General features: G+C 43.3%; 1 protein-coding gene across 4 annotated transcripts; it reads left to right on the top strand.

Annotated features, from left to right (window-relative positions):
- The first annotated feature begins 1,264 nt into the window (after positions 1–1,264).
- mtss1la (MTSS I-BAR domain containing 2a) lies at positions 1,265–25,948 on the top strand. 4 transcript variants are annotated; one of them, XM_010736890.3, is made up of 15 exons: positions 1,265–2,009; positions 4,859–4,920; positions 5,032–5,105; positions 16,249–16,333; positions 16,492–16,583; positions 16,674–16,748; positions 18,889–19,046; positions 19,170–19,277; positions 20,183–20,280; positions 22,190–22,322; positions 22,998–23,072; positions 23,284–23,439; positions 23,821–23,997; positions 24,110–24,275; positions 24,486–25,948. In XM_010736890.3, exons 1-15 carry the CDS (start codon positions 1,941–1,943, stop codon positions 25,292–25,294), a joined length of 2,337 nt encoding a protein of 778 aa, XP_010735192.2. In that variant the 5' UTR covers positions 1,265–1,940; the 3' UTR covers positions 25,295–25,948. The 4 variants fall into 4 exon arrangements, with proteins under 4 accessions (XP_010735192.2, XP_027128712.1, XP_010735193.2 ...); XM_010736891.3 differs by lacking the exon at positions 23,284–23,439 and having other exon boundaries at positions 1,287–2,009; XM_027272911.1 differs by lacking the exons at positions 22,998–23,072; positions 23,284–23,439 and having other exon boundaries at positions 1,285–2,009.
- Positions 25,949–27,884: the final 1,936 nt, after the last annotated feature.

Genomic DNA, 27,884 nt, shown 5'->3' with positions numbered 1-27,884 from the left:
TCATTTTCTCTCCTCAGCTTCTTCTCTTTGCATCCCCTTCAGCCTATTAACCTATGTCATTATAAAGGCTGCTGAACCAAGTTACAGTGGCCGCTTTCTTAGCTCCGGTTCTGGCACAACACTAGATGGGTGTCTGACAGACTAACAGAAATAACAAGCTAGCTACAAGAAATAGTTTGGCACTTTAGGTGCTTACCTAATATTTCCACAAAATGTAATTTTTACACTTTGGAAGCGATACAGTTTTAATTTGTGGTCTTTAGAGGTGCTGGTATGTGGATCCTCCTGATGGAACCAGACTAGCTGTTTCCCTATTTCCAGTGTTTTTGTTTTACAAGTGACCATGTTGACTGACAACTGTTAACTAAATGCATCTGTCTTTGGTGTCTTGCTTGACATCTACATATTGTCTTCCTGTTTCAACAGTTGTTGTAACTACGACAACCACAGACACATTCGGCTCATGGTCGCCAGTTAACATGGTCACTCGTTGAACTGAAACACCGGCCTTTGTGCTAAGCTACACTAACTGCCTCCTGTCTGTATTTAACATGTGAGTCATATTAATCCTCTAATCTAACTTTGGGCAACAAAGTGAACAGGTCAAATGACAAACTATGCCTTAAAGGTCCAGTGTGTAGGATTTAGTGGCACCTAGCAGTGAAGTTACAGATTGCAGCCAAATTAATACTCTTCCACATCTCATCCTCTTCCTTCCAAGCATGTAGGAAAAACTCAAAATTCACATGAAAAGCAAAAAGCCATATCTAGATCAGTATATGGTTTGTCTGTTCTGGGCTACTGTACAAAAATGACGGTTCAACATGGCGGACTCTGTGGAAGAGGACCCGCTCTTGCCGTATGAGGACTTGTTTTAAGACAACAAACACACAGCAATTCTTATTTTCAGGTGCACTAATGAAAACAAACTAATGAATATTGTATTCCATTCCTGTCAATAAATACTCACACACTGGACCTTTAAGGAAATCATTTTGAATCAACATTCTGACTTTTGTCATGTTGATTTCAGAGATTAACCAGTAGCTACAAAGTGAGGTGATGATGGTCCACATGCTCCTGTTTACCGAAAACAACTAAGAGCCAATCTGTGCGGCGCAAATGATCATTAACGGACGCGTGTGTGAATACACATCAGGCACTGAGGAAATCCTCTTTTACATCTCAGTCAGTTGTTCACTGAGAAGGCAGGCTTCACTTTTGTTTGCATGGGGGTGGAAGGAGGTGAGGAGGGAGTAAAAGAGGGGGTGTTCCTCCTTAACCCCTCCTCTTTATCTAATGTGCAAAGAAAAAGAAAAAAAAACTTGACCAGCCCCCTTTCCATTCCCATGGATTGTATTACGGGAGACTCCAGCCCTGAGACATCTGCTCCGCCACTAACAACGGAGCGCGTCCCCGCGTCCCAGACCTGCGACCGATCCTGGCCCCCGTGGTGCCCCCCTCCTCCGCCTCCTCTTGCCCTCTACCCCACAATTGGGATCGCTCTCTTATTCGCGTTAACGCGGTGATCATGAGGAGCCACAGTGCACATATCCTGCTCGTTTTCCGGCTGTAGTTCTCCCAGCCATATCGCGTCCCTGCCCCCCCTCCATCCATCCATCCCGTGCGTCCGAGAGGCGAGTAGCGGCGGCGGCGGTGGTGGAACGAGCGGCGGATCCCGGTGCTCCCCGAGCAGCACGTTTCTTTTTGTCTGTGCGCTCCGCAGGCTGTTCGGCTCGCTGTGGGCTTTTCCGAGGCTTCGCATCCTCTCCTCTGCTGCCTCACTGACGTTATAGGAGGAGAGGACAAGGAAGGGCGACTGAACAAAACAAAGATCTCCATGTCTGATGTTTAAAAACGCGTCAACAATCGGATATTTAATCTGATTTATTTAGTCTTTCTGCGAGCTTTTTTGTTTAGTTTTGTTTGTTTTTGACACCATGGAGTCGGTGGAGAAGGAGTGTGGAGCGCTGGGTGGATTATTCCAGGCCATCGTAAACGACATGAAGGTAACACACATGTAAATCAAAGTAGACACGGATTAATATGTGACCTTTTTTTTGTGGTTGCACAGTGGCTGATCAGACGCATATATTTTTACTGCCTTTGTCTCTTTCACCGGGTCCTCCCCCACTGGAAACACCGCTGCAGGACAAACTGAGGGATGAAACATGTTTCCCTTTGTGTTATTTGCATAATGTGCAGCAGGTCTTGTCAGCCACTGGTTTCATTTAACAATACTTCAGGCAGTGTGTCAATCTGTGTACTACACAAGAACTGCTTGGATGGAGGTATAAGCACAGCTAAATGTTCATTTTGGGATTAAACTACTTGTTTTTGCATTGAAATGTTTGGTTCAGGGGTCAAACCATGACCTCATCATCATTAATCTGGTATTAGATGGGAAAAGAGCAATTAAAATTGGGAGATACATTTAATTTTGTGCGACTATCACACTATTTGACCCCCAGATGGCTGTCCCTCTTTCATCCTAGCCTCCAAGGTTTTTCTAGATTAAATGTCAGACACAGAAGGATGCTCTGAAAGAAAATAACTGGCCCCCATTGCCTCAACCTCCTAGGCAGAAACTGGCTTGAAAGGTTATCGATTGTACTCCCTGATGTTTGGCCTTGTGGCAGGAAATCTCTACTTCAGCAATATGTAGTTCAATACATTTGATCCAGGCCTTATTTTAGTAACCCGTTGCGTCTTATTTAGATAAAACATGAGCTATCCACCTCTCAGCTTAGTTTAAAATGATTTCTTCAGCATCAGCCACACATCTCCTGTTATCTTTTACACACACATGCAAGTGTGTGTGTCTGTGTGTGTGTGTGTGTTGGGGGAGGGGTCAAGTCAAGGAAGTTGAACCAGGGTGGTCTGTTGTTGTTCACCACAACAGATGGAAAGGGTGAACATATTCATCAGGCCTGGTGGCAGCTCCCAGTCTTCTCATTGTGGACGATGCTCATGCTACAGAACAAGTCAAGCATCAGGCGGACACTTTCCACCTAACAGATTTCTTATTGATCACCGGCTCATGAGGTCGTGGTGCCTTCCGGACAGACTATTTATGGTGCTTCGTTTGTCAGGCTCCAATGAAATCAGCTTTCAGCTATTGGCAGTGCTGGTTTGGTTTCATATATTGCCCTTTTGTGTTGTAGAGAGAGAGCCAGGGCTCTTAGAAAGAGGCAGTCTGTGTATTGATAAGCAGTGCAGATGAATGAGACTGAAGCCCTTAGTCAGCACAGTGTTGATGTCCACTGTCTGAGATCTGACCTCATTCCTGCCGCCTGGCTGGGCCACACAAGCCTGTCAGACCAGCTTTACCCCCGCATGGGAGCAACTTAGCAGCACGGCCTTCCTGTGCTGATCTCACTGATAATTATGTTACAGTATAATGCACAATTACCTACACAATACCCCGCAAAGTAAACTTCAAAAGCCTCATATAGGCTGCACGGACTAAATGTGTTGGTACAAGCAAGCACCCGTTGGTTTTATAACAGTCTGATGAAGCTGTGAGAGTAGGAGGTGGGAGAAGATGAGGTAGAGAGTGGAGAGAAATAAAATGATTCAGCTGGATTAGATCAGCAATCAAGAATTAGGTCAGCGATGGATGTGATTCAAAGCCTGGCTGTGTGGGAAAACAAAAACCACCACTTTTTTTTAATAAAAGAAAAAATGTCCTTGAGCAGCACTGACTACCGGCCTACGATAGTTCAGACCTCACCCTCCTGTGAACGACGAGGCGTGGGAGGAAGAGCCTCTGTCTCTCTCTCCTTCCTCTTCCTCTGTTTGTCTCCCCTTCTCACCTCTTGGGAGTAGCTGGGTGTGGATGAAGAAAAATGTGACTGTGGCCCCCCCCGCCATGCCGCCCCTCCTTGCTGCTTTGCATGTATCCCTTCTTTGCCCGTTTCTTCACCCTCCTCCCTCAGCTGTCTTGGCAGCGCATCCCTACTGCCTCTGGGAGTCACAGGCCACACAAACTAATTAGACACCTGTTGGAGTCAAGTGCAGACAGCGAGGCTGGGAGGTTCATGGCGAATATTTCTGTCAGGGATCGCTTTAAGGGTTTATCCGAGAGAAGACGGAAGTTAAACGCTGTCATTGCCAGGATGGAGGTTATATCAGAAATGATGAAGAGTAAGACTGTTTCCAGATTGCAAAGTGACTATATAGAGGATGTGTGGCCTCTTCTGGCTCCGATCCATCAAAGAGACGCACAGGGGTTATGCCCTTCCTCTCCTTTCTCCAGGGCTCAAGCTCTTGCTCTAATGGGATCGAGCCTCGAATGTGTTTTATGTTTGGTTTCTGCTCTTGTAGCTCAAGGCAGCTTGTGATGATCCTGTGGTAAATCTATCCCAGATTTCTTTTCAAAGACTGGCCATATACCTCACCCATGCACATAAACACCTGTGATATGAGAGCTTATGCAGATCACGCATGCCTAATAGATATGTTAACATGTGAACACACGAACCAGAATGAAAGAAGTGGGCGTATAGGCTGATTGAGGACAGTAACGACAGAAGGGTGCACTGAAAAATCTGACCTTTTTAAAAACAAGTCAGAGCAAAGAGCTCATACACCAACCTGTTTCCAACCCCCAGGGGAAGAAGCCAAGGTCTCTTTGAGTTATTTCAACTCAGTGTCTTATCAGTGTGCATTAAGCAGTAAAATACAGCAACTAAAGCTGATTGAAATGTTTTTAAACTGTACCAGATTCTGTCCTGTTGCAGAGAACATTCTGTCTTCTTGTGTCCATGTGTGTGTGTGAGACAGTATGCTTATGCACTTAAAAGTCCTTGGCAAGATATTTATTTGTCTCATTTCTTTTTCTCTGTTCTCTTCTCAGAGCTCTTACCCTGTGTGGGAAGACTTCAGTGCCAAGGCCACAAAACTGCACTCTCAACTCAGGTGAGAAGTAGTCTCAGTGAACGGTACACTTTGATGAACAATGTGAAACATTTACAGACTCTTTTATTTATAGAGTTACAGTGCAGTGAACATGTGCCAATGTATTTACAGGACCACAATTCTGGCAGCAGTGGCCTTTTTAGATGCCTTTCAGAAGGTGGCGGACATGGCTACCAACTCTAGAGGTAAGAGGGGAGGTTATTTTTTCAATTAATCCAAGCTCACACTGTGGAGTTAAGAGTATAAAAGAAATCAATTCATTGTGTTCATGGATTGTTGCACACTGATTATTTGTGTTTGCTGTAAATGTGTAGTGTAGCTCTGCATTATGGGTGAGTTACACTACTGTAATGTTTTCTGTCGTGCTGTATCACACTCCTTGCACTTGGACTTTGTCTGGATGTAAGGGTTACAGCATCCAGTAAAGACTTACATCAACAAACATTCTCTGTTTTGACATATAACTTGTAGATCGCTCAAATTTTCTAATGACTTTGCAGCACTAAACATAATCCAGGAAAAATAGTATTGGACAGGCAGTATAGCACCTCCAAAACACAATTCAGCCTCTCTAAGATGGCCTAAGTGGGGGCAGCTCCTGGCGACTCAGAAATGAAAATCTGAGCTTATTTTTTCTTCGGTCTTAATGAGGTCTGCTGATCTGTCACCCTGCTAGTGGCAGCAGACAGGCTGAGCAGAGAGGCGGCTGATTAACACAGATTTCCTTAGAGTTGATCGTTGAGAGCATTATGTGGGTTAAAAAAAAAAAAAAAAACGCTGTGAAACCCGGGAAAAGCATGTGAGGCTCCTTCCTCACGCAAAGACACAATCAGATGAGCATACACGCACACAAAAAGATATTCAAAGAGTGACAGCTGGTAGTCGGCCACCTGACCTCACAGGTCACATGCCAGCGGGCTAACATACTGTTGCACTGCTACAGCCCCTTACTGACCACTTCCTGCTAGAGAAAAAGGCTAAACGGGCATTTGTTCAACAGTGTTCACACATTGTTGCCAGTTTTACTCCTGTAGCCTGTCCAGTAACAGAAGAGTTTTATTGTCATGGTGATATCATCTGCTCACCTTAAACAATTCCTGATGTGGGCGCATGAGTTCTGCAAGGTGAAGCAAGGTAGACTGGGGTCAACCTGCTAGCAGCTGGCGGTCTGCTTCAATAAAACATGGGTATAGACTGTGGCAGGGCTTCAAAGGAAAAGTGTGTCTACAGTAAAAGAAAGGGAAAACAGCAGGATGATAGATAGACCAAAGAGAGATGAGAGAGAAGGGGCGTATTGAGTTTTACAGCGAGATGCATAAAATCCCCATAAGTGTGTCACTCATACTGTACGCCCACTCACTCTTCTGTTCCTCTCCCAGGGACATTAACTTCAGGATTAATGTCATCCATCTCAAGCCACAGACCGTAAGAGGGATGCAGGGACCTCTATGTGACGAGAGACTAATGAAACGCAGTTCCATGATTAATGCTGATGAACATTTTGATGATTTCAACATCTCATCTTTATTTATTTTACATGATTGTAGATCAAATATCGTCTGGTTTTTAGACTTGCTAGTGGTGTGTCTGACAGCGGATGTGGATGGCAGTTGGTTAGTTTGTCAGTCGGCCGGTCACTTTGTTCCAGACTGAAATATCTCTGCAACCATCTAATGGATTGCCATGAAAATTGGTGCAGATATCTACAGTACCCAGAGGATGAATCCTAATAACTTTGGTGATACAGATCTTTCATAGTACCATTTGTCATCAGATCAAAGTTTTAATTTATGCAGTACTTTGACTAACCTCAATGTGTGTAAATTAGCATTTAGCTCAAGGCACTGCAGTAATCACAGTCTCAGAGACTCCTAATCTTATTTGACCACTGGACATGCAAAAAAAGCTATTGTAAGCCAACGCTTTGTTATTTTGGGATTTGCATTTGTTGTTTTTAGACAATTTATGAGAAAATAACTCCTGGGCATTTACTTCCATCAGTGTTTGTGCTGAGCATACAGACGATTTAATTTTGGTGTTGATGTTTTCAGTGTTTGCTTGCATTTGCTGTGAATGCAAACAATTTTTTTACAGAACCTAAAAGAGGTTATGCAATTTTAATGCACTCTTCACCACCACACCACTTCAATTCCACTTCTCCTGTGGGAGCTTTGCATGTGCCCAGCCCTCAGCAATTAATTTAGCGGCAGGAGAAATGCCGATATTTATTGAAGCTGGCTCACGGTGGACTGGGATAACCTTTGAACCCCAGGCTGCAGGCTTCATGGACAATACAGTAGCTAAAGCAAATTTTCCTTCTGCAGCTGCAATGTTAAAAGGTATCCTGAAGTATTTTGGCATCCAGATGTTCCACTCTTTCCGCTTGCTTTTACACTGGCTGACTCAAGACTGTTCAGGAAACGGTGGTGTATAAATAGAATTCAGAGATTACTCCCATTTCGTAAGTCTCCATTTCATTCCCTCTCTTTCTCCCTCTGTCTGTCTCCCTTCATGCGTGTGTGGGACTGTCTGCCTGCAGCGATCATGTTTGCCTCAGCGTCTGCACAGCCATATAGGGCTGATTGCACCACAGAAGACAGACCCTAAGCTATGAACTGTTGGCTGTCATCGATGTCACCCCGATTCCCCTCTCGTGTTGGGGGACGTGCTGCAGCTGCCGGCACAGCTGGAGATTTCATCGCATTCTTCTTCTGCTTCCTTTAATCTACCTTTGACACACTCACCCCATCACCCCTTTAACTTTCACCCACACTCTCCAGACTGCACGTGTTTCCCTGCTTGGGAAAGTAACATTTCCCCCCAAATTCAGTGCTTCTTGTTTGCTCCAGGGAGAGTTGACAGTGAACGAAAGAAGGTTTTATGTTTTCCTGTTCTGACTTATGTTGTTGTCTTTTACTGTGAGGGCAGTTTTTCCTTTTCCTCTCTCCTCCTCCTCTCATCTCCGCTACATACAAATCTCTGTGTCTGCATGTTCATGTGTCAAAAACGTCTTGGTCTGCATTCATGTTTTTGGGCTTCCTTCGCTCTGTGTTGTCCATTTTTAGAGTTTACGGTCACAGTTGGGGCGTCAACGTCTGTGTTTTATGAAGCAGCTGGAGGAGTCGGCTGCCAGGCGTTTTGGCACCATGTCTGACAGTGCTGTTTCTCTAAGCTGCGCTGATGGATCTATGTCTAAAGGCATGTCTATCTCAGTGAACTGTCAGCTCGCATCTGGGTTCAATAGAGGTCCGCCAACCACAAAGTCTAAACTGGATGAATGTATTTGGAGAACTTTAGCTTTTTTAAAGATAAATGCTTCATATTTCAACACCCATCCTTCCTGGGGCCTGGTAGCTCTCTGTAATTTTTATTTTTAGATTGGTCAGCCAAATGGTTATTGGTGTGTTGTCTACACCATTTTTGTCATTCATATTAACTTCTTGTGGGATGTATATAAAAGGGCCTGACTTATCTGGAGAATAGTGGGCTCTGTGTTTGGTGTTTTGCTGTTGCTAAGCTGGATGTCGTATTTTAGTGCAAGGTTGACTTCATTTTTTCCATTTTTGGACATGGTTGAATTAGATAGAGGTCAAAGAGTGAATAGTCCAGGGCTAATGGTCCATCATGCTATGAAATACAGCGTCCATATTTTTCGGAGAGCGAGGTGAGTCCAGTGGGGGGTGGGTTGCCCAGGATGGAGACTGTGATTGCAGTGGGATTTCCACAGCTCTGGGTATCCAGGCTAGGCAGAGGCGTTTAGCTAATCCTCTTAGCCCCACTCTGTAACACACAGACACAGCCTGCCGTCCCTTCCCTTCCTGATCAGCCACCCCCAGCTTTAAAAATTCACACTCCGGGATCAGCGGGGCAGACTGCGATGCACTGCAAGTTTGTGTTAGACACTGACGAAACCTTTTTCTCTCTTCGCATCTGTGTGCCAGTGCCTGTGAAATGCACACACTATTACACACACAGACATAATGTTCTGTCAGTCACGCGTTCTCTTACTCATGTGGTCTATATTCAGTGGAGGAATGGCGGTGTGTTAGTAGATCAGTGTTTCAGCGAAGCAGTAATCTGCTTGGCCCCTGTGCTTCTCTGGTTTGGCAGATGGGACGGATATCCCTACCAACCATCTGGACAGCCTGGCATGGATGAGATGTGGCCGTGGCCTAGTGCAGAGCAAGATCAGGGGATTACTGTCCTCTACGCTATCCCGGCAGCACAGCTATTTTTATGGACATGTCAAATAACGAGAGTGCAACCATGTGATCAGCACTGACATCCATCAAGCTTGACATTTCATGTTCAAGCCTGATTATGAGCCTGTGTTGTACTTACTGTGTACAGTGACATGAAGGTTAGATCTGCATCTCATGTGGATTTGACTTCATAAAATAGCTTATAGATGTAGAGTTTTAGAGTAGACATGCATGTACATGCAGTCAATTTAATGAATACACTTGCTGTTGCATTTTGGGCTGCTGTGCCATCCTGATGAATGTATACTAGGCTCTTTAGGTATTTCACGACAAGTCGCTCAACTCACATAAGTATTGACAACGTCCTCTCTCTCCTTCAGCTGTCTGCCATGTCTGTCAGAACATTTCCCAGCACAGCTTTCCATGTCTCTCTCTCTATAGAGTTTATGGGCTTCAGCCTCAAAACTCAACATGGTCAACCCGCAAATGAATGTTTTCCAGCGATTATAATGACCACATGCAAAAGGCGAAGGGTGAAATGGCTGGAACAATGATGTGAGAAGCAGACGATAAAGCGGGGGGAATAATAATGTGAGAGAAAACAAATCTTTTGGCTCTGCATAACTTTCATTCTGAGGCTGAATACCGAACTAAGAAGACAAACATGAGACTTGAGGGGAACACTGTGTTCAGCTATATCCTGAACACGAACTCGGCGTGGAAGGGAGCCGGAGAAGGGAGGGAAAATACACAGGAGGGGGAGAGAGCGAGTCTGATGGAGGAATGTAAGGGAGGACATTAAAAGAGGGAATGAAAGGGATATATGCATAGTTTCATTCAACTTAGGTGGTTGATTTAAAACAGTTGGAGGACTTGTCTCAGATGGATGGTCAGTCCACTGCTTTTGCCCAGACATCCATGATCCCTAGAGGATAAATCCTGCTGACTTTAGCAATTTCCTGTCACCACCACAAGTTTGATATTCTGGGTTATCAACAAAATATCTCAACAACTATTGGACAGTTCAACATGGTATCTGGTATAGATATTTATGTGCAACTCAAGATTATTTTTTTCAAAATATTGCCGAAGCTCTGATTTTTAATCAGGTCAAAATGTTACACCTGGTAAAACTTTAAAACATGACCTGCAACCTCAGCTGTACTTTGTGCTAACATGCTGAACTAATATGGTGAACATGAATGTAAACATTATACCTGCTAATCATCAGCATGTTCACATGTTGATTTATTCAGCTTAAAGCATCACTGTGCCTATGTACAGCTTCACAAAGCTGCGAGCATTTGCAAAGATTCGGCAAGTGCTGGCGTAGGGGAAATTTTTTTTTGGGTATAAACAAAGCAGAGAAGCAGAGAACCACCCTTATGGAAAAGTTTTACCATTAGTGTGAGTATGAAAAAATATGCACAGAGTTTATATTTGACATCTATGCTCTGACTGGTCATATATCAAGCTCAGCACAGAGGAGGATGGGGAACAAGGATAATAAACATCCCCTCGGGGTAAGTTCAGACTCGGAGGCTACAGGTGGGAGGTGGAGCTTATGAAGTCATGAGCATCAGCAGCACCACTAGCAGTGGTGTCAGCATTGTTTGCAAATGAGTAGAGCTGTGGGAACTTTGTGGGCAGAACCTTGTCAGCTGAAATAAAGGGTTCAAAGGGTGAAAGAAGGATAGCTTGTGTCATCTGATTGAACTGGCTCGCAGGCTTTGATCCATTATTGAGTCATTCACAGACTGCTGCTTCAGTGTCTGTCTGCCTGGCTGTTTGTGTAGTTTCGATGCATCCTTAGTCTTTTGTCTGCACATACTGTAGGATCCTCCAGTGTCCTCCTCTCGAAGGCGAAAAGAAGACTGTTGATTTTCTGTTCTTTCCATTTTACTGTGGAATACACTCCGTCTTTCTTTTCCTTACTATTCTTGCTCTCTCCCCTGGTCTCCCTTTTTTCAACTCGACTGAAAATCACATCTGGAAGAGGGGCGGCGTTTATTTTTAGTAACATTTATGTCCCTGAACAGGAAGCTCCTCCAAAAGAAAAATATCACTTCCTCCTTGTTCTCCTCCTCCTCCTCCTTCAGTCTCGTCCTAATGCACTCCAGAACATGTTTACACCACATACACACAGAGGTCTGTCTGTCTGTGGGTGTTTCTGGTTGTGAGGTGAAACTTGCTGTGCGTACTTGCCAGACAACAATGGGCCGAGTGTGTGTTTGACTGTGTGGCTAAAACAATTGATCTTGAGGCTGTTTCCTCTGCCTTTCATTAGGGGGCTATTGTTGCTGGGAACAAGTGGCATTCCACATGTAAGGAAGTGACACAATGGTTGCGAAAGCTGTTTTGATCTAAAAATGTTCTGTTTGGTGTTCTCCAAAACTTTTGAGACAAGCTTGGTGTTTAAGATGCTTAAATACAACACATATTTACAATGGCACTATAGATGTGATAATTTCAGCAGATTGTATGCAGCATTACACCTCTGAAAATCATTTAAAATAGGTTTAAGACAGAGTTATAACTTTCTGTGGTGCCACACCACTATGTAAGACAACATGCTGTACATTCATTTGATCGTTAATTACTTTTGGCAACAACATAATGTGAAATATTTGTAAAATGTTGTGTAATAACAATGCTTTATGATCATTTCTTTAAGTTCAAGTTCAAGCCCAGTTTATGTCAAACGGAATAGTTACCACTGCACTATTTTTGTACATATTTGGTTTCAGTGTTGTAAGAAGAAAAGAAAAATATGACAGTAAAATATGGGTAATTTTGCTATTTTCACACACATAGCAGTTGGGTCTGTGGGACCACAAAGGTCGAATGGAGCCAGTATCAACAGAACACAAGGGTTAAAGTAAATTTGGGGTTTTTGGGCTGCAGAATTTGCTGCATGCAGTATACAACTTACATAAAAGCCATTTCCATTGCTCAATATATTCAACATAAACTTGAGGGTGGCCTAGTTTTTTTTTGTTTGTTTTCTTTAAAACAAAGTAGTGTTAAACTCGTCCCCAAACACTGTCACACTACATCAGGCTTTGTAAAATCTATTTATCGCCTCAATCTGTCATTTTAAATATATTTTCAGCTGATAAAACATTTACATAAAAACATTTCTTTCCAAGTCAAACTCTTGGGAATGTGAAAATACCCACATTTTAGATCAGAGGTGTTCTGGGGAGAAAAGAGAAAATAGTGTCTGTCTCTAAAGTGTCTACAGTCTCTACAGCAACTCTCTTGACGCAGGTGTACTGCACTGAACTCTTGATACACAATCGATGTCCGCATGCGGCTGTTTCATCCACTCTTACTTCTATCAGAAGATACCGCTCCCTAACCAGCAGAGGCTAGGGACGCAACTTTACTTTTTAATACCGTCTGCTCTCACCGAGCTACACCACCAACCTCAGCTGTGCTTTGAAGCAAAGTGTTTGATGATGTGAATGTATGATGTTGACTCTGTCTTTTTGAATTCAGAAGCCTCAGCTGTATTTGCTCAACTTGTAACCAAACAAAGCCAGCGAATCTGACAAGATCAAGCAAGTCCTCCTCATTCTCTTTTTTTGTTTCTTCACTTTAAAAAAGTGCAAGAGAGAGAGAGGAACAAACTATGTGAATATTTGAATGAAATTGGAAAGCGTCACATGAAACAGTTCTTTCCACTGATTCTGCTTCTCATTAATCATATATTTACTGGACCGAATGTGTGAGATTTTTGTCCTGGCAGTGCCTGTTGCACCTGCAGCAGCCAGCAAACACTTCCTCTGCCCCCAGACTGGCCGAACCCAGCCGACACCTCGGCAGTGTGTACCCTCTTTCATCCTCCCCTCTCCTCCCTTCTCATCCGTCAGTGGCCTCCGCTGTGTCCCTGCCAGTTCAAATTCTGTAGCACTTAAAAGGAGCGGGGAAGGGTAGAGTCAGGAGGCTTAACTGTCTATGCCAGCTCCGTGGCTAAGGTGCCAACGTGAGGAATAACTGTTGTCTCACGGATGATGGAATTTCCTTAGCTAAGCGGCAGCTTTATGAGAGCTTATACTTCATATTCCTGGAAGTAGAACTGTGAGGATGTTCTGTACCTTTTCGCTCTTCAGCCCACATAAACATGCTATATTGACACAGGAAGCAAAGAGTGAGGGAGCGCCCACTCAACTCAGGACAGCAGGATTGGGCTTGAAAGCCGGTTACAACACACAGGTCTAACGACAGCAGAATCTCGCTCCAGCTCAGTAGTCGAGTGCATATGAAACCTGAACCGCGCAGCAGGGTTTAGATGCTGAAAGAGGGAGATAGTTAAGCTAAGCCCCCATGTTGAAGACATCAGGGAATGAGGCCCGTGGCAGTTTAGCTCCTGGCTCCTGGGCTCCTGGCAGGAGAGCCCCCTATAAAGCAGGCCTATTAAAACGCTCCTCCTTCCCCGAGGAATCAGTGGAGTTAATCAGAACCAGAGCTCTGGATGGGACCACTCACACTAAATGCTTAGACCACAATACGCTGGTCCAGGATACTGGAGCATAAGGTTCCCAGCAAAACCCAGGGGCTTGACCTTTCCACCAGCAATCCCACATACTCCTCAACATGCACAGCAGATCTGGGGGCGATTTATATTTATGTCCAGCTTGTACTGAACCAGGCGCCATCAGACTCTGCGACATGCACGGCAGTGCTGTTATAATGAACCACACATTTCTGCACTGCTCAGTTGCTCCCAGTTGTTTGCTCCATGGCTTAAGATATATTGCAGGGTTGCATAATAGCTCTCTTCCATCCTGGTCTGTGTTTTGCTTCATTCATGCACGTGTGGGTGTCTGCTATGAGGTCGGCAATGCTCCCCCTAAAGCCCCAGGGGTCCGGGTCTGCTAAGTAATCACTTTCCCAGCTCCTATGCACTTATAGCTAGGTTTCAAGCTCCTACAAAGTCAAGTATTGATGGATCTAGAGAGAGAGAGAGATTGTATTTATATAGCCCAAAACTACCAAATTACTTCAAATGGCTCGGATAAGGATAAAGTACAACAAAACCAACAAAAAAAACCCTCCTTAACTGGGAATAATCTCAGTTATAGCAACTGGGGAGGTATTTGTTTCAAGGTTGGATGAATAGATATTCTTTATTTTTGAATTTGGAAGTGTACGCAACACTTGGCTTTCTAGTCAATCTAAACTCTCCTCCCAGCTTGTATATGTTTGTCACATGCCTGCGTGTGCGTGCAGGGTGCTATGAGAGTGAATCACTTTGTCCCCATCCATCCGGCTGAGGCCAGAGGCCAGCAGTGCTCTTGGACATGGGCAGGAAGCCTCTAGACCTCCCCAGGATGTAGCTGTCAGCTGATCCCCCCTCTGGGAGGGGAAGGAGGAGAGGAGGAGACGGGAGGGAAGAGGAGGGGAAAGGAAAAGAAATTGGCAGGTGTGGATGGGACAGGAGAGCAGGGGGTTGGGGGGCTCTCTCTGGCCGACGGTGACATTGGGAAGGTCTGTTATAGAGATAAAAGAGCCCACATTACCCACCCCGCCTCCTTTCTGCCTCCATCCTGCGAGAGCTGATTTGCAGCTGTGAACTGGCGTAATGCTTTTAAGAGGAGGGATGCATAACCTGAGCACACGTGTCCTGAATGCACATCTGTCTTTACACTTGGCTTTATGATGCCCTGAACATAGGCTGTTACATGACAGATACTCAACACCACTCCTTTTAAAGATGCACAGTCTCTTTCACTATTTATATCAAGAGCTCAGTGTATAGATTCCACATGTTAACTTGATCCCTTCCTGCTTGTTGTGTAACGCCTGTGTGTGATACAGCTGGATGACCTTTCACCTCTAACCTTCCACTCTCTCTCAGTCACCTAGAAAAGCTATTCCCCAACACGCAAACACACTCCAGTTGTTCTACATCTGCCCAATGGAAATGTCTTTGTGAGATGGAGTCCAGATCTGTTGCTCAGCGTCTTTGAACTAGTGCAACCGTCACTGAGGTTGACAGCCAAGCGATGGAGTGAAATGCTCTTTGAACTCGCTATGTGACGCACTATCGACGAGAGACTTTAACCTAGTTTCTTTGGAAAAATAGCACAGATCTCACTGGACAACCATCTGGAGCATTCCTCACTCAGTGTCCGATTTCAGACTTGCTATATTGGTCCTGTGTTTCTTTCTGTGTCATCACTCTTTCTGGCTGTTTTTGCCAGTGCAGGTTAGAGCCAGTTTCTCTTTCTCTCTCTCTCTCTCTCTCTGTGTCCGCCCTACATGAATGGTGTTTAGGAAACAGAGAGAACAGGAAAGGCAGAGCAGGCAGGGAAGAATAGAGGGATATCCCCTTACAGGGTTCCCTCCTTTTTCCTCCAGGATAGAGGGGGTGAGAACTTCGGAAAGGGTGGGGGGTTGGTAAATCACACCACCTGTCTCCACACACACACACACACACTCTCGAACCTGTCCACATGCTCTCCAAAAATCTTTCATGAACACAAATACAATCATGCATGCCTCCAGTCTGTGAAGCCTGTCTGCTGCTAAGAGATGCCCCCTCTCTCTTCCTATTATGCGCGTGTGGTGAGAGACCCTCAGATTAGCCTTATGTGGCCCAGATTACAACAGGATCAGTGCTGCCACATTATACATCAGGCTGTAAACCATCAGTAAGACAGTGGGTCAGCCTGGGCTTTAGGGGATGAAAACTCCTTTTAATTACACACAGCAGAGAGAAAAAGTACAGTTATCACACACTTACACAAGCTGTTACATTGTGGTGAGAATCATGCATGCAATCTTACAGTGTCAAAGTTTTTTCAAGCAGCGGGGAGTGTAGGGCTTTAGTTTTCATACACTGTGACACATTTGCTTTCCTCAAACAAATGTGACATTTATTGGTTTTTACAATCAGCATTTGTCCAACTAGTGGCTGCAGCTGGAAATGCCTCACCAGCAGGGAAACTAAGAACCTGATAAATCCAGCTGACAGGGGAGACTTAAACCTTTCCAAATAGTTTCCTGGCGTGTTATTTCTCCTCTATAGAAAAACATATTTTTCTAGGCCAAGCGGCACAGCAATGATTTGTAATGCCAACATCATATGTGACAATTTGTTTTGTTTGTCTTATTCAAGGTGCCACCAGGGATGTCGGCTCAGCTTTGACGAGGATGTGCATGCGACACCGAAGCATTGAGGCAAAATTACGCCACTTCACAAAGTAAGTGTCACCTGTGTTTTCTTTTTTTATCCCTCTCCATCACAGTTTTCTCTCTTATGTTGAACTTCCTCTCATTACAGAGTGTTTTTGTGCTGTATTAGTTATGAACCTCATTCTCTTGTTCCCTCTCCTCATGTTGTTTCTTCCTGTCACTCTAGTGCTCTTATGGAAGGCCTGGTTACGCCACTCCAGGACAGAATAGAGGAATGGAAGAAGACAGCTAATCAGCTGGACAAAGACCATGCCAAAGGTAAATAGCCAGAAAACACAAACTCTAAAAACTGGTTTTATTTGTTTGTGAACAGTCAATACATGTTTGGTTTTGCCTTTCTCTCCACAGAGTACAAGCGGTCTCGTCAGGAAATTAAAAGGAAGTCGCTAGATACCATAAAACTGCAGAAGAAAGCAAGGAAAGGTGAGAAAAATGTTCCCCAGGGACAAGAACTTTTTGATTTATAAAGCCTGCGATAGAACACCTCACACAGCTTTACTGAGATTTTTAATATTAATGAAGTTTGCTTGGCTGCTTGTCCCTGGTCTGCAGTGGTTCAGATTGAACTGGCGCCATCTAGAGTCTAATATCAGAAATGACAGCTCAATTAAATCAAAATGCCTGGCACAATTTCAAAGGCTCCTTTCCAGCTTTGGATGATTTGTCAGCTTCTAGCCTATAAATCAAATAAATTATCTTCTTTCCTGGCTGTGCTTGCATTAACCCCTACTGCTGGTTGTAATTAAACTCCTATTTGCATACAGGACTTACTGTTCACCAGCGGTACGGGCTAAGTCATAAACATGCAATGTGCTCCGATTTGATACAGCTAACACTGCCTGTTCTTCTGTCTCTCCTCCTCCCTGCCTGTTCCTGCAACCCCCTCTCTATTTCTTACTGGCTATTTCTCTTGGCTATAGAGCTTCTAGGTATGTCTGCTGTGCTTTGCCTGTGTGAGAACATCAGGACATAGTTCTTAAAGGCATCATAATCATGTTTAGAAACTGCCAGTCAAAGAAAACCCTACGCCATCTCAGCATTTTTATTTATTTTAGGGGAACACACTTATTCACTTTCTTGTCTAGCAGCATTAGGTGAGAAGTATACTACTTAAATGTACACTAGATATGAAGCTGCCACCAGCAACTGGTTTGCTTGGCTTAGCACAAAGGCTGGAAATTGGAGGGGGCTGGGGGGTTAAAGCTAGTATAGCTCTGTCCAAAGAGAACAGAATCTACCCACCGATCACAAATTCACTAATTTACAGTGTATCTTGTATGTTTAGTTCATCCAGAAATGCAAGTGTAAAAATGACATGTTGCTGTTTTCCCCCATTTCCTGTCTTTATGCTAAGCTAAGTTAACTGGCTGGTGGACAGGTGAATAAGTGTATTACCCAAAATGTCTTTACCCAAAACTATTCCTTTACCCAAACTTCAAATGACGATATCCCAACAATAAATACTGTAAGTAATACATGCGTGGAAATAAAATGGGTAAAGTCATAGTAGTAATGGCTCTGCTCTATTAAAGTAACCCAGTAAGATATGACAGTGTCACAGTCAGCCTGTTTCAAATGTAGCCCGTCCATTACTTAAATACATTTTTTAATAGAATAAGAAACTGTAAATTATGTGGCAGCTTATCAGTCAGACAATCTTTGATTCCTGAGTACTAAAAGCTTCTTTGTCATGAGCTGACATTTGGCTCTACAAAAAGTTCTACTTAAACTTCTGTTTTTAAAGACCTATCAATTAGCGAGCTGTCAGATCCTAAATGGGTCATTCAATCAGCGCCTTATTAAATGCAGGTACGCTGAAAGATTAACCAATTAGAGTTAAACATATAGACAGCAGTAAGACAAATAAACAGTGTGCTCCTGTTAAAGACAACTAGAGCTTTTTGCCAGCAATATAGCAAGATCTAAATTCACTACAGTTTAAAGGCGCATTCCTTACTTATATCTTCAAGCTGTAATGTCCCAATGCTAAGATATATCATAGGGTGTTTAGAAAACTTTAACTGGCAGCGTGTGTCTATGTAAATCATGTCTTGAACTTGCCATCCCTTTGACCATCTTCATCACATCCTTTTGCTCTTTTGCCTCCCTTCATCTACATCTAGTGTCACTGTGACATGCAGTCTTGAATGACTCCAGGACATTCTGTTTACTTTCTTGTCTAATCACATCCATTTCAGGATCGACAGGTCACCGCCATTGCTTTGCATCAGCTCATGATTGATGACATGTGTTCAGTGTCCTCTCATTTCCACGTACATGAACCATTTGAGTGCAGTGTCTGTCAGTGCGTTGACCTTGAGTACACAAGACATTTATCATTATGTCTTCTAATCATCTCTCATTTTTTATTTTTTCCCTCCTCCCTCCCCACACTATGTACACTTATCTTCCTTCATGTCACTTCATAATTATCACCCGCCTCTGAAATACTCAATCTCTTTTCATTCCTTCTCCTCTTGTCTGTCTCTACTCAACCCCCCCACTCGCCTCTTCCCACCTTCGCTCTGTACTCCCTCTCCTGCCCCCGTGTTGCCTCACACAGGCCGGGGAAACCTGCGCCCCCAGCTGGACAGTGCCATGCAGGATGTCAGTGACATGTACCTGCTGATGGAGGAGACAGAGAAGCAGGCAGTGCGCAGGGCTCTCCTGGAAGAGAGAGGCCGTTACTGTACATTCATTAACATGCTGCAGCCTGTGGTGGTGAGGAACATTTAGCCTTTTTTTTTTTTTTTTTACACCTAAACGTGGTAGGAAATAAATTTGCTTGCTCTTGTTGTTGATGTGGTGGCTAGTTCATGCAATCCATTCTGTTTTCCCCTCCAGAATGTAGAGATTGCTATGCTGGGAGAGATAACACATTTACAGGCAATTGTTGATGACCTCACTGTGCTGACTGAAGACCCACACAAGCTGCCACCAGCCAGTGAGCAGGTAACAGGTTTATTACTACTATTTCGACTAATGCTGATGGAGGTTGGATCTATCTAGTTTGTGTTATTGCAGTCCAAGATCATATCATAAGCTGTTATTCTCTTCTGTTTGTTTAAGAAAAAGTTAATTGACCTCACTAACTAAAGTATTGTCTGTGTATCCAAAGCCTGATATAACTTTTCTATGCCATTGAACTACATTGTTGTCCCAAAACTAAATAAAACTAAAGTAAAAAAAGGTCTTTAATGGGTTTATTTTTAGTTGACCCCACATGCTCCATCCGTCTGCCGTACATACTCCCAAGTGCACTGCATGGCTATCAATCCACTTGTTAAAATAGACCCCAACAAATTAGCAATTTAGTCCATTTTCTTAAAAATACAGTGCACAGTTCTTGAAGAAATGATATTCTGTTTTCTAAAAATGAACTACATATTCGTAATGCATTTTAAAGACTTTTCTCTTAAGTGGGAACAGATGGGCTTTTAGGCTAAGAGCAACAGATAGGCTTGTCATGACATTTGTTGGCAGTAGCAAAAATAATAAAATATTAGAAAGTAGTGTGCAGATACATCAGTGCTATTAGCCACTGTGTCATCTGGTGCTTTCATGCAAAGTTTTTGGAGCATGGATGGTGTGAGATGACTCATGTCAATGCTCACATTTGGCTGAAAATCTCATGTCTGCTAACTATTTTTCCATCCTATTACAGTCTTACCACAACGTGACTAAACATATTTCAAAACTAATTTATCCTTCATGTGTCCCTCAGTACAACTTAAGAAATAACTTTTTTTGTGGACGCCAAACAAGTCTTAATCTGCTGAAATTAATCACAATCTGTCTAAAACATGACTTGTTTTTCCCTTGACATATAAAAGTAATGTTCTTGTCTTGTGCCGCAGGTGATACGGGACCTGAAAGGGTCTGACTATAGCTGGTCCTACCAGACGCCTCCTTCCTCCCCCAGCAGCACTGGCTCCAGGAAGAGCAGCATGTGCAGGTACTAATCCTACACACACACACACACGCACACACACGTGTCATGTGTTGACAGTATATTAAGATGCAACAAGTTTTGCATGCTGGGTCAGATGTGTTTATAGAGGATTTTATTCGTGCTGGATCTGAGCAAACATGCATATTTTTTTATTTGAACCCACACACAATTACAAAGGAATTAACGAAAAAGATTGTCATGAATACAGGAGCAGACCCCCCCCACCCCCCATCACCACACAGCAGACTATTAGTGACAGTCAACAACATGCAGTACATGGCGTAACCTGCCAGTGTCTCAGCTCTTGCTCCTGGCAGATTTACAGTTCTCAAGCTTCTTACAGCCAGCTTAGGTCCAAAGCTGTGAAACATCACAGTCTGACAGCCGTGAGCCTACAACAGAATCAAAATCCACATATTCTGAAGTCTAATAGTGATAGCCCAACAATTTATTCATACATGCGGGTCAAAGGTGACTGTGTTTGACTGTCTTGAAGTTTAATGCAGATTTAAATTGTAAATCACAGTTGGTGTGATATTTTTAGGGTGAAATAAGACTCGTTTATGAAAATCTTACAGCTTCCAACTGTCAGCTTTTTCCGGAGAAACCTTGGTGTCGGTTTGAGTGTTCATTTTCCCGTTTATGCACTGAGTCTGTAAAAGGTTTTTGACAGGATGAAGGTCATAGTTTTCTCTGCCTGTAGAAAAGCATCTCATGATTCAGATGTGGGTAAAAAAAAATGAAAATCAGCAATGTTTTGTATGGGAATAAAAAAAAAAAATTTGATCAAGAGACACAGGTTTTGGTTGAAGGACAGAAAAAAGACAGTGGAGAGAGAAAGAGGATATAAGGACAGTGTCTAGTCATGAGTCATTCAAGGTTATTTAATTTGTCATATTTAATTTGACATTCCTCCTTAAGTCTCGTCCTGGAGGATGAAGATTAAGGAGAAGCGATAACTTCAGATATATTCCGTTGGGTGGGTTGGTGAGGGGGGGTATATATCTGAAGATACGTGGGTGACAAAGAGAAGTAAAGCTGAGTGAAAATGACAGGAGCTGGAGACAAAAAGCTCAAAGACAGCTGTTAATGTTCAGAGGGAAAGAAAAATCAAAGAAGGCATAACTTTTTAATGCTCTTTGATGCTCCAAAATTACAAGAATGTTCTCAGCTTTTGTGATTAATTTTTCATTTAGCTTTTTCTGTTTTTGCCGTGGCCCACACATAAATCCTCCCAAAACAAGTTTCAAAACAAAATAAAGGGAAGAAATGCTTAAATCTTGATCACAATCATGCATACTGTATTTTTTATGGAAGACTTAAAATGCCTAAAATAAAAAGAAACCAAGCAAGGGAAAAATTATATTTACTTTTTCTGTATGTATTTAATGTCATAATTAAATGAAGAATACACGTTACACATTAAAAGGACAATTAAGAAGCCTTTTGTCTTTAATATAGACTTTTTTTTTCATTGTGACACGAATTTTCCATTCCACATTAAAATCAAATCACAGAACAGAAAGTAAATTATATTTCAGTGTAGCATGGTCGGGTCTTTTAAAGTGGCTGTATTTAAGTCTGATGTGGATGATGTTGGATGAATAAAAAAATGTGTGAATGACGGTGCTTTGCATTTATTACTGCTCTCTGCTGGACAACACTGAAATAATTTAAAAACAATACGCCTCTTCACTTTTCAGTAAGAAATTCAGTCAGTTTTTAAAAGACACTAGTTAAATAATTGCCATTTGAAGAGTGTGTTATATTTAATGGACCTCAATAAAAAAAATAACAAAAATGAAGAAATTAACATGTACATTTTTTTTACTTATTTGATTTGTTTTTGTTGAGGCATTGTAGATCTTCCATACATGTTGAGTTATATACTAATGAGCTCTCCTCTCACCAGTCTCCTCCAGATGCCCTCTGCAGGAGCACATCGGCTCAGCAGCGTCTCCTCTCATGACTCAGGCTTTGTGTCCCAGGATGCCAACACCCACTCTAAGCCTCCGTCGCCCATGCCCTCTGACATCACCAGTCAGGTACCAGTCTCAAGCATAACACTGAAGTTTATCCTGTAATCAGGAAGGACATGGGGATTTTACTGGAGCAAAACCAGGAACAAAGTAGACTTGTTACCTCCGGAGATTCCTCAGGCAGTAATGCTGCAGGGCAGGAGGGCACAGAAACATCACCACTTTCTTGTCACAGTAGATTTACAACAATTCTCTTTTTAACAGCAATCCTTTTCCATCTGGCACCTTCAGTCTTGTTTGCATTTCAGACACAGAACCGTAGTCTCAATAAGAGCTCAATAGCTCCATAACCAAAGTAATTTTTTTTTTTTGCTGCAATAGAGCTTTATCAGTTGCAAATGTTGAATTTTTTTTCCCCACTGGACTGATAAAGTTATTCAAGCTCTCACGGTCTGAACATATTGCAGTGTACAAACTCTGTAGCACACCAGAACACCAGCAGCTGATGCAATGTTCTTTTCTTGAATAAATGATCTTGCAGGCTACTTTATTTTCAATCTAAGCTATGGTGTATATAGATCCCCTCCGAGACGACAGATACCTCCCTCCTCCTAAAGCTCATCAACACCTCTCCAACTCTTACCTTCTTCCTATCCATCTCTCATCTCTCACCTCTCTCTCTCTCTTTCTCTCCATTTCCTCTTCCCCTCCACTATTTTTACTTCATCTTCCCTTTACCAGAAATCAACAAGCTCAGCCTCCTCTGAGGCTTCAGAAACCTGCCAGTCTGTCAGCGAGTGCAACTCTCCTACAGCGGTTAGTAATGCATGCATTTAGACGCTTTTTTGGACACACACACACACGCACAGAATTGCACACATACACACGATGTGCTGTGCATTTTATTCATTGTTATCTACAGTTTAAAGAGACTCGTGGGCTCTACTTGACAGCCGCACTGCGGTTTGACGTGGACTATTCGTGGATATTGAGCACTCTGACTCAGACTTGTCTGTCCGTTCCGCAGTTTGGCTCATGCTCATCCTTCGGTACCTTTCGCCCTGCTTTCTCTCACACTGGCACCATCAGGCCTCTCTCTGTCATACTTCCTGCGTCCCCCACATTTAACCACTCCCCTGGATCCAACACCCCCTCACCCACATCAAAGATTCCTAGCTGGAAGGTTTGTTTTCGTTTGCAATTTTACTTTTGGGTTTCTTCTTCTTTTTTTTTTTTTTTTAAACTTTGTTGCTTCTTTGCTTCTTGTGTTTTATTGCCTTCATGCACATTAATGAGTTTGACCTCACAGTCACCATTTTGCTGTTGCTCATCAAGCTCAGTTTTCCAATCTTTCCTCACAAAGATGTGCTAAACTGAGATGGCTCTCTCATGTAACAACACTTACATTGCCAATTGTAATCTGCCCATATCTACATCAGCATCTAACCAGTTCATGAGCCAAATCGGCAGCCTTCATGTTGAACTGACTGCAAGACTGTTGGATGGCAAAACACTGAAGATGCACAGTTGGAATATAGTCTAATTTTTCCTTCTGGTATTGCAGGACTGGGCCAAATCGAGTTCCTGTGAGCCCTCGTTGGCTAGCACTCTGCACCGTAGGAGGGAGTCTGTGGATAAGATGAGAGAACTTGAAGCTCCACCCAGTCCACTGGGGTATTCTGTGATGCAAGCAGATGATCCCCACCGAGCTAGAATTGGTCCAGGAACTATTGCAGCCAAGGTGAGAATAAAAATGTAAATTTAAGCATATACATTCAGTCTTGAAAGTTTCAGTGTGGTGAATTGCATATGTAAATATGCACTAATCTTTATGTATGTCCTACCTGCTTCAGCATGGCGAGCCGCTCTCTCCAGCAGCCAGTACTCTAGCTATGGTTCTGACCAGAGGCTTGAGTATGGAGCAGCAAAAGAGCAGCAGGGACTCACTGCAGTACTCCAGTGGCTACAGCACACAGACCAACACCCCCTCTTGCTCTGAGGACACTATACCCTCACAAGGTAACACTTCACATCTAAACAGGCATCCATACAGAGAACAGAATTTTTGAATCTTTCTATTGTTTTCCTATTTGGAAAGTGCTGTACCATTTACCATCAGGGCTAACACAATTACTGTAAGTGATTATGTAAGAAGCTCAGCAGCTGCAGAATAACTCATTGTTTATTTCAGTGGAATAATAGATTCTCATGACTCACTGTCATTTTTAGGTTCTGATTATGAATGCTACTCGCTCAATGGAGATGCTGACAGTGAAGGACAGGCCGACTTTGACAAGTCCTCCACTATCCCACGACACAGTAACATCGCTCAGAGCTATCGCCGTATGATCCAAACAAAGAGGCCTGCCAGCACAGCAGGTCTGCCTGCAGGTAAGACCCTGCAGGGAACTCCAAATGGAGCAGGGGGGAGCAGCTCTGGAGCAATCACCTCTGGGACAGCCACCATTCGCCGAACACCGTCCTCCAAAACTGGAGTTAGACGCACGCCCTCTACGTCCGGCCCCATTCCCATCCGGCCCCCTATTGTGCCAGTTAAGACCCCAACAGTGCCAGATTCCCCGGGGTATGCCAGCCCTTCGCAGTATCGCATGGGCAGCGAGGAGTTTATATATGGTGACGACCCATCTAGTAGTGACTACATGAGGGGTTCTCCAAAGCGGATGAGCCTCCCTGACAATGCTTGGGGCTGTGGAGGAGGAGGAGGGGCGGACAGGACTGTGTATGCCCAGCAGGCCCCCAGCATGGTATCCCACAGCGCTGAGGAGGACCCTCTGCTCGCTGCCAACCGTCATAGCCTGGTGGAGAAGATAGGGGAGTTGGCAGCCAGCGCCCACGCCCTCGGTGAGGGTCATTTCCCCTTCCGAAGCTCACTGCCAGGGGATCAGGCTCTGTGTGCGCCCCAGGAGCCGTCCCCTATGGCCCAGGAGGACATGGATATGCTGGTGTCAATACGTCGGGGGGTAAAGCTCCGCAAGGCGGTGACTGACGACAGGTCGGCTCCCAGGATTCTGCGGTAGCTGAGGGAGAAGAAGGCTGTGAAGAAGCAGCTGTGGTGCCCTTATTTACAAACTGAAGCTTTGTAGTAAAATACAGCAGCACTCATGTGATACATGAACTGAGGTACAAGTAACAAAGAGGATGTAACACGTGGTAAATGAAGGCCAGTTGAGAGTAATAACCATGGACAATGTCAAGTCATTTCATGTCATGTATGTATTGCGTACGTACATAGTAATCCATATTTCTTTTGGTTTTTTATTCTTTTCGGTTTTTTATCGTCTGTGGGCTTCGTGGCTGTGCATCTCTGCTCCCTGTGTGATCAGTCGTTTCAGCCCAATTCGTCCCTTTTACACCCGGTGACGAAGACGTCGCCACTGTAGGGATCGATTGCTCTGTGTCTTTGTTCTTGCTCTTATGATTATTATAATATTGTGCATTTCTTAATTAACACAGCCACCTGTGAGTGGGAAGTGATGGGTGAAGTGCTCCGTGAGCCTGTCTGTATCTTGTGTTTCTCATCTTTACTGTACAAGTACCGTATAACTGTTTTGTTTCATAAGCTGAACAGCAGCTGTGTAAGTCATGTAAAATAGGAGCAATATGGCAGTGTTTTTATTGCTGTACTGTACTGTCGATATATTCTGCAATTAAACAGGCTTTTTACTGTTAAATGGCTTGATTGTCTTTGTCAGAAAATGTAGCCTGTTTTATTATAAAGGTTGACAAGAGTGCTAATAATTTGCTGTCGCTGTCGTTGCTGTAGTTATGTACCAACATTTTTTAATTGAACACTATATTTAGAAAAGTGGGTTTCTCTTTTTCTCCAGCCTTTTGAAGTTTCATTTCTTCATTACTTTCTCCACTTTACATTTTTGTGACTGTCTGATTTTATTTCCTCTGGAGCTCTTTTTTTTTCTTTTTTTTTCCTCCACTCCTAAATTTTATACTGCAGTTAAATCAGTATTTTATGATTTGTCCAGTAGGCTACAGTAATCTTAATTTTCCACCGATCTTAGCACTGTGATTATGTCTGAAACCAATTTTACACTTTTAACTGTGAGTCTATTTCTCCCCGGTCATTTTATGCTTAGTCCACTGTAGTTTATGCCCCTCGGTTACTGTGACTATTTACAACACTGCAGTCATCTAAAGGGGCAGTAGGGGGTGCTAGAGTCCCTTCACTGGTGGCTGACATTATGGCGCCAAAACGAGCAATAAATGGAGGACATCCATCGACATTACTGCTTCAGTAAAGATATTTGGCAGCCAGGAAAAATGAATGATGTGTGGGACAAAGAAGAGGAGGAGAAGATACAGACGTTTCACAGCCTTCAGGACCAACAACATTCATGTTGCACTGAACTCAAAGCCAACTCGCTAGCATGTTTACAAAGAAACAAAAATGGCCTTGAAGCGTATTTGTTCACACCAGATAAGTAAAGCTCACTTGCATTGCTTTTATTTTGAAAAACAAACTGTCTAAACATACACTAAAGCAGGTAAATGAAATATATGTACCTGGGAGCTGGTTACAATCTCCCTTATTATTCTTTAAATGATTAGACCTGCTGGAAAACAGCTCCTATGCTCACTGAATGAGCTTTTTCCCCCCCTGGACAGCAGAGATGATGAACCTCTGCTTGGATAAAAGACCTCTATTGGAAGGCAGTACTTTATAAAGTCGATTTAGAGCAGCTTCTATTAAGAGACCACTTAAGAGCGTGCCCTGTAAAAAAAAAATAACAGTAGACTTCTTAGAAGAAGAAGACATGGGAGTATGAGGCAGTCGACACTGACAGTAAAATGGAGACTTAGTAAAACCAGACAATGAAGATCAGGCAGATAGATACAGTGGTCTAATGGAGATGTAATGAGGCCAGTCTCATGTTATGTGCTATGTGTCTTTGTTTTTGCTCTTATGATTACTAAAATATTGTGCATTTCTTAATGAATTGAGGCTGAGTAGGACCAGAAAACGAAGATCACGCAGGTGGACCCAGTGGTCTCATGGATTTTGTTGTAAATCATACAAGAGATGCTGCAGGATCACCACGCCTGAAGTAAAATTATTAGTGTACTTGACTCTGGCAGCTTTCAGTATTCTTCAGATTCTCCCAGAGGAGTCCCTCCTAATCCTCGCTCCTTCATAAATAGCACATTATTGAATTTACACTATTAGTTCATAGCCTTGAACTGGTAATGGAAACCTGCCTAATTGCTGCAGCTTTCTGGGATAATGAACTGTGAAAAGAATTGAGAAGTGTCAGTTTGCATCCGTGGTATGACTCTTCTCACCTTTTAAACTGTTTTCAAAGAGAACATCACCGCTGCCTCTTCCCAGGTGGAGCAGGAGGGACACTTAGCTGTGCTAATTTTCATTTTACTTTATTTTTCAATGGCGGTCCCCTCTGTCTTTTGATGGTGTAAGATATCTTTTAATGTGCTAATAGGAAGTCGTGATTGTTTGGGGCTAAAAGGAGATCCTGCTCAAATCAGTGATCAGTTCTTAGTGTGCTAATCACTGAGGCAACCCTGGGCTCTGCTAAATCTGAATGTAGATATAATAAAAGAGCTCCTCAGACACAAGATGTGGCCCTGAAGTTGTTT

This window comes from Larimichthys crocea, chromosome XXI, assembly GCF_000972845.2.
Source record: "Larimichthys crocea isolate SSNF chromosome XXI, L_crocea_2.0, whole genome shotgun sequence".
NCBI classification, from domain to species: domain Eukaryota; kingdom Metazoa; phylum Chordata; class Actinopteri; family Sciaenidae; genus Larimichthys; species Larimichthys crocea.
This window is presented reverse-complemented; position numbering and strand designations above follow the sequence as displayed.

What these genes read in the sequence shown, in the direction of transcription:
- mtss1la (XM_010736890.3), top strand. Translation starts at nt 1,941, where the DNA reads ATGGAGTCGGTGGAGAAGGAGTGTGGAGCGCTGGGTGGATTATTCCAG. An exon ending in CCATCGTAAACGACATGAAG is followed by an intron (nt 2,010 to 4,858) that starts GTAACACACATG and finishes TTCTCTTCTCAG; the next exon opens with AGCTCTTACCCTGTGTGGGA. An exon ending in AGGAAGAGCAGCATGTGCAG is followed by an intron (nt 20,281 to 22,189) that starts GTACTAATCCTA and finishes TCCTCTCACCAG; the next exon opens with TCTCCTCCAGATGCCCTCTG.